Source organism: Lagenorhynchus albirostris, chromosome 6, assembly GCF_949774975.1.
Source record: "Lagenorhynchus albirostris chromosome 6, mLagAlb1.1, whole genome shotgun sequence".
Classification (NCBI taxonomy): domain Eukaryota; kingdom Metazoa; phylum Chordata; class Mammalia; order Artiodactyla; family Delphinidae; genus Lagenorhynchus; species Lagenorhynchus albirostris.
In genome coordinates, this window is record NC_083100.1 from 121,072,537 (window position 1) to 121,084,915 (window position 12,379).

General features: G+C 37.7%; 1 protein-coding gene across 1 annotated transcript in view; it reads right to left on the reverse strand.

The window, feature by feature from the left end:
• The window catches only part of PTPN4 (protein tyrosine phosphatase non-receptor type 4), a 170,757-nt gene that overhangs the window by 38,952 nt on the left and 119,426 nt on the right, over nt 1-12,379 (reverse strand). Inside the window, exons 14-15 of the mRNA XM_060153152.1 lie at nt 6,032-6,157; nt 4,141-4,299 (exon numbers count right to left, since the gene is read on the reverse strand). Coding sequence (XP_060009135.1) covers nt 4,141-4,299; nt 6,032-6,157 — 285 coding nt within the window. The remainder of the gene's footprint in view (nt 1-4,140; nt 4,300-6,031; nt 6,158-12,379) is intronic.

Genomic DNA, 12,379 nt, shown 5'->3' on the forward strand with positions numbered 1-12,379 from the left:
ATATTATTGTGTATATGTCAATCCCAATCTCCCAATTCATCTGCAGCCAAAAAATTTTTTTTAATTAAAAAAATAAAATAAAAAGGTACTATTTCTAGGCTAAAACATAAACAAACAAATAAACAAAAACTACCAAGGAAAACAGAATGAAAAGGCATCACATACTTGGAAAGAACAACCAGGCAGCATAGTGGGACACAGCCCCACTAGAAATAACAGCTGGTACCTGAGAGAAGGGACCTATAACCTAAAAGAAGACGAGCATCTACTATCAGATGGTTTAGACAGGACGAGGGAAATAGGAACCAAAGAAAGAAGCAGGGATCAAGGCTGTGCCTGGAGTCTTACAAGTAGAGGTAGTCATTTGGCGTTAAGTATGGGAGCTGGAAAAAATCTGTCATAGGGAGAGTGTAGAAAATATAGTTCCAAAGAGATTATTGTAATTACTCATAAAAAAGAAAAATGAGCAGGATAAACTCTTAAAACTGTAAATTAAAAAAAAATGCTGCCAAAGGTTTAACTGTACAAATACACCCTTCATACAAGCATAAAGTTTATTCTAATGTAAGACTAGAAAACAAAAACCATATTCTTGGCAGACACTAATACAAACTTGCCAGGAATGATGGCTCCTTTTAAAACCTTATTTCCTAAAATACATACCAGCAGCTCTTGTCTCACTCAATTACAATCACTAGCGTCATCCAAGTCTTCACTGGGCATTTACCCCTGCCATACTTATGTTCCGTAAGATACAGATAAAATTCTGGTTCAAAATTCAGGCTTCTTGATACTTTGGCTAATTTATAGTGACATTCAGAGTATTTCAAAGTAAACACCATTTCAGACTGATTACTAATTGATGCTCAAGGCAATTAAAGTGCATAGAAACTCCCGGGGATATGATTAATAGAATAGAACTGAAAATGTCATATTATTCTATCAGTAGGAATCTACTCCAGAACCAAGGTCCCAGACCTGAGGTTCCTGGTTTCGGCCAAAGTCCAAGTCTCTGACCTCAGCTCCCAACTGCAAGTAAGGGAGGCTTTTGCCAGAGGTGGACTGCGGGTAAGTACGCTGCAGAGCAGCAGCCCAGGGATCCGTGCTTAGTCCTGCCACCACAGGTACAGCATCTAACAGGGTGCGCCCTCTGAGGCCCCATGGCTCAACACTCCTTCCACTCCACCCCCTTTGCTTCTCTTATTTCCTTGTCCTACAGCAGCCTAGTATTTGCATGGTCCATGATATATCACTAGACCTGATCAAGGCTGGCATGGGAGTTGGGTTACGCTGAGCCTGCAGGTGAAGTTATCAGTGCCAGTAGCTCAGAGGGGCAGAGGGAAGGCAAAGCTTTCAGGACGAAGCAAAAGGAACTGATTAGGTTGGATAAAGGTAAGACTGGAACGGGACAGTCTAGGAAAGAATAGCTCAGGGAACTGGATTTAACATTTGAGGATTACGAAATCTGCATAGTCTCTGGTGATTAGGAACTGAAGGATGAAGTTGAGAACATGGGGAATTCCTCTCTGTGTTCAACCAGATATCCACACTTCAAACATACAACAGATAAATGGTTGTTAAAACTGTCAATCAAGCCAGGTGGGCCAAAGCTTTCCTGACTTGTTTCAGTCCAGGTGGCTGTAAGTTTCCTCATTGAGTGCTTCAAGGTCAGCAGTGAGGCAGCTTCCTCGGCACTCAAAACAGTTCTCTGTTGCAGCTGTTAGCAATCTGTATCATAATAAAAAATAAAACCGTATCCATCCCACTCACACACTTTGCAATTATTTTGTAGAAATACCTGAGCTTCCCCGTTACGTCTTAGCATTGTGGTGGGAATTTATTTATTTTTTAATCTGTTAAGTATTTTAAAATTAATTTAGGGCTAATGTTTATCTCAGAAAAATCACAAACTAAAAACAGTCTAATTTTCTGTGGATCATTTAAAGAAAGGAAGGAAATGGTAGGATGTAATCTCAATCATCCCTGCCTACAAACAGTAATTTTAAGCAGTCCAACAGCCTCCTGTTTGCTTCCACAGTAAACACACCTGCGAATTAATAGCGTTTTCTCCTTGGGAAGTGGGCAAGCTCACCCAGTGCCTGAAGTCAGGCTCACCTGAACGCCCCTGGACTCCCTCAAAGAGCAGGAAACTGGTGAGATATCGCAACATCAATTTCAATGTATTGTGCTACGTTGAAATGCTCTGTGCTTAATCCAACATATTGTTTGCATTCTTTTCACATTTGGCCAATGTAAAACTAAAATCTATGGATTCCAAGTTGAAAGATATTTCCTCTAAATTGAAAAAAAAAAATCAACAAAGCCTTGTCCAGGATACACAGTTCTACAGAGTGGCTCAGGTAAGAAAACCCGAGTTTTAGCTCTATAAATTGGGACAAATGCTGTTAGTGTGGCTCTCTCATCTGTAAAGGGGGGCTATATAGCTTTCCTATTTTATTGAGTTCTCTTGAATACAACAATGAGATAATTTATGAAAAAGCTGACTGTAAGCTACCAATGTAAGTTATTTTTATTAGTTTACCATTAAGCTTGTCTTTTCAGAACTCTCTCATTATTCTTAAGGTGAGGATTGGCTGAATTTCCAACGCAGTGTTATAGATTCAAAACTGAATACAAATACTTAAGCTTCATAAAACAGATGTCCAAAGAGAAAGCCCCAAGCATTTGAAATTCTGGTGGACTGGGCAGGGGAAGAAAAACTCTGCATGGTTCCAACCTATCCTGAACCTCCTCCTCCACTTCAGGTCAGGAAAAGAGAACAAAGGTATTCTGAAGAGGTAAGTGATTTGGGGGGTTTGTGAATCTATAAAATTTATGAAAGGAAATACTCAATTGTATGCATAGGCAGATGTGTATGGGCTCTACGGAAAGGGCTCTACAAAAACTAGACTGAGATCATGTGGTCAGGCCCCAGGAGTGACACCGTTCTTCTGTCTGTGATGACACGGACTTTGTGATTCCTCCAAGTGGTCGGCTTTCATGTGCCGAAAGCATGTCATTTGAAAATTTAATCAGTTAACGTTTCAATCACGTCTTTAATTACTGTATTTTTTAAAGTTTTAGAAGTAGAAAATACATGCTTATTAAAAATCAAAAAGTTTAGAGTTATAATTTTTAAAGTAATATAACATTAAATTTCCACCAATCCTAACTCCTGTCCACCCATGCTCCACAGGTGTCACTGTGCAGTGTATAGTTTTCTATTCCTCCAACCTTTAAAATGTCCACACACAATCCAAATCTTTCACCCAGATACACGTTAGCCAGACTAAACGCCCACTGGTACCGACAGCTTGGCCGCCTTCCCTGCTGGCGCCCACAGAGGACGGCAGTCGCTCCTACAGACCAGGCGCGCTTTCCTGGAGCACCTACAGCTGCTGTGCTGGCCACTCCACCTGCTCTCCATCACTCAGACCCACCCTTTCTTCAACCCTCATCACGTTCACTGTATCTGAAACCCCTTTTTCCTCCTCAGCAATTAATGAATCCTCTTACCTACCTATGTATCTTATAAAGTATTTTACTTTTTTTCTAACTCTTGCACTGTATTTTTACTTGCATATGAACTAACTGTATTGTATGAACCAATAAATCAAGACTGCCTATTAATGTGAGGTAAGTATGTTGTGCATTAAACTGATATACTGAACTATGAAGTTTAATTTATGCATCAACTTGTAATGAGATAGGAGTGAATTTTAGAAGGAGGTATGCACACGTTCTGTAACTTATTTTCAATGTGACGTTCTCCCTTGCTACTTCATCTCCCCAACACTGTCTATTCATCCTTATGGTTCCCTTCCTGAAAAATATTAAGAAAACTCTACCTTTCATCACCTTACTGCCTGACCACAGTGATGCATTTATCTACAGAAATATGTAACAATGTGCACTAAAAGTTCAAGAATATACAGAGCCAACAAAATAATAGCAGCGATTTTGTGGGGTGGGGGTCACCAAGACCTTCAGGAACAAATAAGCACATTTACAAATACATAAATTTTTAAAACATCACATAAAGTCTTGTATCAAATACTATAATTTCCCAGATTATTTCAAATGAAACAATTTGGGGCATTGTTCCTCATAAAAAGGAAGCTAAATGCAAAAAGGCCTTACGGAGATGATTCCAAAACAATGCTGTTAGCTTGCGTGGAAGATGGAGACCGATGCCTCACGAACGCCTCGCCGGGGCAGGTGTGAACCACGTGGCCGACCAAATGGCCCACTGAAGACGGCCGTAACCTGGTTCCCTCTTGGGTGAATGCAGAATTTCGACTACGAGAAGAGGAACAAAAACTGAGTAAAAATGTACTGTAACTCAGTATGTTCAAGTTTCTTTCTTATATGATTGCAGTAGAAAGTGGGTGTGTGTTTTTAAGACTGACCACATTTTACTAAGCTGAGTCTCTGACAAAGACACTATGGTATAAACAGAAAAAACACAGAAGAGGAAGTCAAAAGATCTGAGCTAGAGTTAGCAATCTGCCACGGGGATTTTATCTATTTCAATCATCTATTATCCCCACCAACCTTAATGTTTCTAGGTTTCGGTCACTACAAATGTGCGTCTTAATCAGCATTTACAAAATAAAAGGAGAGAACCCAATAATTCAGAAATATCCTCTGGTCTGAATTCTTTTTTAACCCTTTAATAAATACTTTTATTTATGGGATTTTCTATAATTTCTAAGACTAGAGATACTGAATACCATATTTCCATCTTCATAAGTGACACAGTCACTTTAGGATTTAGGGCAAGAACAATTTTCTGCATATCATACATAAAATTGTTTCACTAACAGAAAGTCTGATCAGAGTTAGTGACAATTAATTAATTCAACCATCTGGTTTAAATTTGATGTGTCTTCCATAATTTGCTGTAATTGTTTAGTGGGGTACTGGTAACAAATAAGGAACGGCTGGCTGGAAAAGGGACCAGAGAAAGAAGGTTCTGGATCTTCTCCAACAAGCTGATTAGCCTTTGAATTTATATGCAGTCTATTATAAAAAAGATGGCTTAGCACTCTGCAATTAGCAAGACACTGCACAAACTTTTGAGTCTATTTTGTTTCTAAGTAGTGACGAAGACACCTAGCTATTAGGTAACCTGCTGTGAACCAAGCTGTTTGTGCACACACTTCACTTCCAATATGGTAGGAATTTACTCTTAAGCTGACAAACACCCATCAGTGAAACAACTTGTAGAATTTAGTGCACATTTATTGAACATGAATGTGTATGAAATATGTCCAGAGGAAGACTTCTTTAAATATTATATTCCATGCCAAAATTCAAATATTTCTTATATCAACCTTTTGGGTTAACAAGGACGGTCAGTATGGTGACATTCATTTTGTTATCATTATCTTAATCACATACGTATAATACATACAACACACTTGTTAACATTATGAAATTAAGATAACATCTTTGGCCAGTACACGTTTATTATCTTATTATTACTACCTACACCCAAGCATCCAGCTTTTGTGAGAAATGCTAGGATGAAGTGCATACACAGTAAGTGCTGAGTAACATGTGCTTCTCAGCTGAGCTGTGGCTGAGCTGGTGGGAACTGAGGCTGGAAATCCCTTTTCCTAGACCACAGACACTGGCACAGCAGAAGCAGGGTAGGAGCTTCAGCAAGAGAATCACAACACTTAGCATGTTCAAATAATATGCACTCTCCTCGAAATTATGCTGGAGATACATATGGAAAAGACTTATGTCAGCTACAACCATATTCCCAGATTTTAAGTCTACTAATAGGCCTTGATATATTGGCTAGTGACCCTGACTGTGGAAGTCAGCTTTGTAGTTAAGTGAGCATCTTTATGTCATGCTCTGCTTACACACTGAGCTCCAGGCTGAGAGGAAATAATGCCTTGGAGCAACGAAAATCATGTCTAACTGAAAAATTTTAATTTTACATATTATAATCTTCAGGCAATGGAAACATACAGCCAAACATTTAGAAATTAGCAAAACGTACACCTGATGTACTTACTGATTTGGAGTGCCAGGTGGGGATCGCGATGGAAGGCTTTGTGTTTCCAACCTGTCATCAGATAGTGAATTCCTGCTTACTACTTCCCAATCCATTAATTTCCGTGCCAAGGGCTTACTTGGGGATCTGGAGTAATAATTTAAATAATATGCAAAAAATTTTATTTTTTACCCCAAACTATGTACCAAACCTTACAGTTTGTCTTAATACATCATATTCTAGATGAGTAAACACAACACGTTTATTTACAAGAAATTAATGCATTTGGAGGCTACTTACCAAACAATTTCCTAAGAAAGGAAATCTGCTTTATATGAAGAAAGAAGGCAAGAAAAAGTAGGAAAGAGAACAGGGAAGAGGAGAAAAACGAAAGAAACAAAGAAAGAAAGACGAAAGAAAAAAAACAATGGAATCGTTGGCTATCAAGTTTTCCCAGATACTGCCAACATTATATTTTAGACATTGTCTGTCTCTGTCCCAGCGTCTCTGGGACTTGAGCTTATCTTGTGGTGTTTTAAACAATTCCTAACACATCATCTCCTGAGTGTCCTTAAACCTAAACCCTGGCCCTCTGCCTCAATGAGGACAAGATAAAAATGATAATTGTGTATATTTTATTTATAAATTTTCCCCTTTTATATACAGTAGGTCAGTGGGTTTTTTTCTTTTCTTTTCTTCTTTAGGAAACATTTGGAAGGTTAATTATTTTGTCTCACGGTGGGGAGTAGCGTATGTTTTCTAACCTGTATATTGTCAGTTATTATAGTGATAAAGAGAGTAAATGATCTTTTCAGAAAAGATATTGATCCTTACTGAGGTCAAAAACCCTTAGAATTTTAGGTGAATTAGCAACTGAAGTCATTTTTTATGCAAATTCAAAAAGTGGCCAAAGTTCATGGAAAATACATGATATCTATTTAAATGCCTAGCTTTTTGACATGCAGAGTTCATATGAAGGTTAATACAATGAATTAAGCAAATTACATAAAAACACATAATATATCAGCTTCTAAACTTAGACAGTTTTATATTTCAGTAATAACTCACTGAAGCACATACAAACAGACTAAACTACAAAGCATGGTAACACTGACCACGAGTACTCAAGAAAATTTACATACATAGTAGGAAGCATTAAAACAATGAGTGGGGGGCTTCCCTGGTGGTGCAGTGGTTAAGAATCCATCTGCCAATGCAGGGGACACGGGTTTGAGCCCTGGTCAGGGAAGATCCCACATGCCACGGAGCAACTAAGCCCGTGCACCACAAGTACCGAGCCTGTGCTCTAGAGTCCACGAGCCACAACTACTGAGCCTGTGTGCCACAACTGCTGAAGCCTGTGCGCCTAGAGCCTGTGCTCCGCAACAAGAGAAGCCACTGCAATGAGAAGCCCGCACACCGCAACTAGAGAGCGCCTGTGCACAGCAACAGAGACCCAACGCAGCCAAAAATAAATAAATAAATTTATTTAAAAAAAAAAAAAACAATGAGTGGGGACCATCAATCCTAGCTTTGACCTTCCCACAGACAAACCACTTAAGTTTCTACATCTAAATATCAAAATTTACTAGTAAAATGTATGTTCCTACGGTCCTTCCCTACCTTCTGAAATGATCTATGAGTATCTACATTTTCAGTGGAATGTTTTAGTTTATTCATTTTACTAAACCACAAGTAACTTAAATGACTCCTGAATCTAAAGCACACAAATGCCCTATCATTTCATGTATTCATAGCTAAAATCTTTTTAGTTTGGCCTAATGATGTTGCTTTTTTTTCTTTTATTTATTTTTAAATTGAAATATAGTTGACTGACATCTCCTTAATTTAAGAACATTGAACATTTTCTAAAAGAGATGTAATGTTATCAATTTTTTTAAAAAGTCATTGAGTCAGATTTCATTTTTCATAAGTGAATCTGAAGTCATTAAAACATAAACATTTCCCATTACCATGAGTTTAAATTACAGGATTTTCTGATTTGAAGACAAGTCAGGATACCATTTAGTCTAACCACCTCATCAGTCACAATAAAATAAAAATAAAGTATATTATCTCATGCATTAGATTTTTTAAATGAAGTAAAGATTATTAAAATAAACAGCATTTATGGCTCTTCTATTAATGTTAGTAAACAGATTACTCACATATTGGATTATTAAATGTAAACTGTTTAAGTGAGTTCACTAGCCACAGTCAGGAGATCAACTATTTTCATTTTCTAAAAGAGGGAAAGAGTCATTTGAAGGAGGAAAAAAATCCAGTTATACTCACCTAATACAAAGCATCAGAACACTTTACTGTTGTTAATGAACTAAACATGGTTGGAAATGCTTTGCATTTAAAACTAAATTTCAAGGTATTTTATTAACAGTTTTAACCTCAGAGACCCACCCACTCAAGCTTGCTGTCTATGTTTCCTGTTGAGTGTGGAAACTTCAGAGAAAAAAATACCACACTTCATCAGTGTTTGCAATGTGGTAAATTTATTTTCTGACCATGGCACCTTATTTTTCTGTTGCATGGGAACATTCTTTTGCTTTCTTCTTAGATATTATATGATAACTGAAAAAGTTTGACAGCAATTCAAAGAGTTGATGTATCAGAAAAATAAGTTAACATTTATTATTGCTGAAAAAAACAACCTTACATAAAAAGTTTAAGGAGAAATCTTTTCTAACTATTTATACTGCCAACTAAAATTCCAAGGAGTGGACAAGAATTCTAGAATTCTCTAATACGCTAACAGAATAATTTAATAATTGCTAAAACCATTAGGGTATTTTGATAGATATGCATCAGATCATCACAATCCCAGAAAAGCTTAGTCTTTCAGAGCTAATGGGATCATTAAAACAGTACTTGTCCTAGATGATGACTTATTATTTCAAAGTAGATTCATACAATTCCAGCACAACAAAAGAAACAGGAAGTTATTTGGGGCCCATCATATTGGAATTTTATCTCTACTACTCACTGAATAATGCATATTTGTTTTATAAGATAACCTGTTAAACAATTTCACATTTTAATAATGCATATATAAAATGAAGAACTATCTGACTGGTGACTATCATACTAAGTGAAGTAGGTCAGACAGAGAAAGACAAATATCATATGATACCACTTATATGTGGAATCTTAAAAAAAAATGATATAAATAAACTTATTTACAAAACAGAAACAAACTCACAGACTTAGAAAATGAGCTTATGGTTACCAGGCAGAGAAAAGTGGGGGAGGAGAGATAGACTGGGGCTTGGGATTCCCATGTACACACTGCTATATTTTAAATAGATAACCAGGGACTTCCCTGGTGGTCCAGTGGCTAAGACTCCACGCTCCCAATGCAGGGGGCCTGGGTTCAATCCCTAGTCAGGGAACTAGCTCCCATATACCGCAACTAAGAGTTCACATGCCACAACTAAGACCCGGTGCAGCCAAATAAATAAATAGATAGATAGATAGATAGATAGATAGATAGGTAACCAACAAGGGCCTACTGCATAGCACAGGGAGTTCTGTTCAATATTCTGTAATAACAGAAATGGAAAAAGAATTTGAAAATGAAGATACTTGTATATGTGTAACTGAATCACTTTGCTGTACACCTGAAACTAACGCAACACTGTTAATCAACTATACTCCAATATAAAATAAAATTTAAAAAAAATTTTTTTAAATATTAAATTTAAAACATAAATAAATAATAAAATAAAATAAAATGCATTGGGAACTGCTCTGGAAAAAAAAATGAACTAGTAAGATGCAGGTGTAACTATCTGTATATCTTTCAAAATCTGATATGCTCAAAATATTAAAGCATTTACACATATAAATAAAGGAAGTCATTTGCATGTGATATTAACATTAATATATAAACACACCTACGACTTGGTATTCCTATTAGGATATCATGTTACAGTAGAACTAGTTATGAAATCATGTTCAGTATTTTTACAAATATCAAGCAAGACAAAAAGTTAAGCTTCTTGTTAGGAAAAGAATAAAAAAGTGCAAGTATTTTGTTATGGTGCTATTTTAACAGAAGAATCAGAAAAATATTTACTTTGATTTTAACAGGTCTGAAAGGAGTGTTGCAAAAAAGTTATAGTACTAAGAACTAGAATAAATATGTACATTTTAAGTTAAAACAAAGTTGATAGGAAGTAAACTATTCCTTTCTCAAGAGCAATTTCAAGGAAAATGGTTTCAAATTAACATTTTACTGTACATTTTACCTTTGTACAGGTCCTTAATACTTTCAAACTGGAAACAAGAGTATCTATGAGGGCTTCCCTGGTGCGCAGTGGTTGGGAGTCCGCCTGCCGATGCAGGGGACGCGGGTTCGTGCCCCGGTCTGGGAAGATCCCACATGCCGTGGAGCGGCTGGGCCCGTGAGCCATGGCCACTGAGCCTGCGCGTCGGGAGCCTGTGCTCCGCAATGGGAGAGGCCACAACAGTGAGAGGCCCGCGTACAGCAAAAAAAAAAAAAAAAAAAAAAAGTATGACTGTGGAAAGGAGGAATTTGAGTAATTTCAGTAGCTGTATCTACTGGGGCAGACATCTCTGTGTTTTTACTTTCTTTCTTTCTCCCTTCTGAAATAACCAAGCCACTAATATGACACCAAGATTTATATTTAATAGAGAAACTGACAATATTTCCCTCAATAAATCTAAAAATAAAGCCAAAATAAATCAATTTCAAAACTTTTTTGAACAAATGCTGAAATGAATTACATCATTCAAATTCAAGTTAAACTTATCACAGCAAAATGCTGTATGCCCTGACCAGTGAAATCTTTCCTACATCAAGGCATTTTTCATTGACAGTTTTCTGATTGGAGAGATCATTCATAGACAAATCAGGATGAGGGTAAGCCAGGAATGAAGGGGAAAAAAAAAACCCAAGTAAATTTTATTATTCAAACACATAAAAAATCATGTTCTAATGATCTTTGTTTCAAATGTCCTTACTCCAAGGAACTCGTAATATTGTTTGTTTTTATTTTTACAAGCACTCCAGGCACAGTGCTGGCACAGCCTCAGCCCCAGAAGTGACTCTGACTGTGCACGCGGACCGGTGGCAGGACGAAGGGAAGGATCTTGCAATTAAATCTACAGCTCAGGATAAAAGGACTTACGTGTTTAAGATTTACTGACATGAATGACTGCAGATTTTTCAACATCGAAGAAAATTCCTATGATATGCTAAGTGCTAAAAACAAGCAACAAAAAGTATGAAACAATGTTTAAAACAAATAAAATACAGACACACATATCAATATCTCTGTGAGTATATACATGGCAAAATCTTGAATAGTAAATACAAAACAATTTTAAATGATTGTGTTGGGGGTAACGATTTTTCTTTTTTCTTTTTTTTTTTGCGGTACACGGGCCTCTCACTGTTGTGGCCTCTCCCGTTGCGGAGCACAGGCTCCGCGGCCATGGCTCACGAGCCCATGGCTCACGAGCCCAGCCGCTCCGCAGCATGTGGGATCTTCCCGGACCAGGGCTCGAACCCGTGTCCCCTGCATCGGCAGGCGGACTCTCAACCACTGCGCCACCAGGGAAGCCCTACGATCTTCCTTTATGTTATTTGGCATTGTTGGAGCTTTAAAAAAAATGAGCCATCACTTGTGGAGCAATAAAGCAGTTTCTGCTTTTGGAGGAAAGAAAAAAACAGCAGCTTTTTACCCTAGAAACACAAAGCAGGAGGTCTTTCGGACAAAGACTAAGAGCAAAATTAAAGTCAAAAGCAAAATTCTCCACTTCTCGTTTATTAAAACTCTCAGGCCTCCACTGGCAGCAGACTCTAAGCTCATGACCTCTTTAAGGACTCACCCTCTCTAAGCTATTTTCACTGAAAATACACTGCTTCATTTAAAAAACATCTACCATACCCCACTCATTAGTGAACTGTGGCTACTGTGGTGAATTAAGACAGACAAACTCCCGTCCTCCTAGAGCTGACATCCTACCTAGTGAAGGAGACAGACAATAAACGGGATCATCTTTCACATGTGAGACAGGGAAGGAGTCAAGCTTCTCACGCAGAACAGCAAAAACTACCGCACAGAGGTTAAAAGTGTGGGTAAGAACCTGGGATGCCTGGTTAGAATCTTGCTGCATCCCTCACTCTCCGTACAATCTCAGGTAAATTATTCAAACTCGCTCAGTTTTCTCATCTGTAATGGATTTATTACCTCACTGAGTTTGGGGGTTGTGAGTTAATATACAAAAACTGCCTGGCACAGGTAAGTACAAAATAAGCATTAGCCATTATGAGATTAACTGGTCACCCTCTTCCACTCACATCCCCACAGAGTGATTCTATCCCAGCAG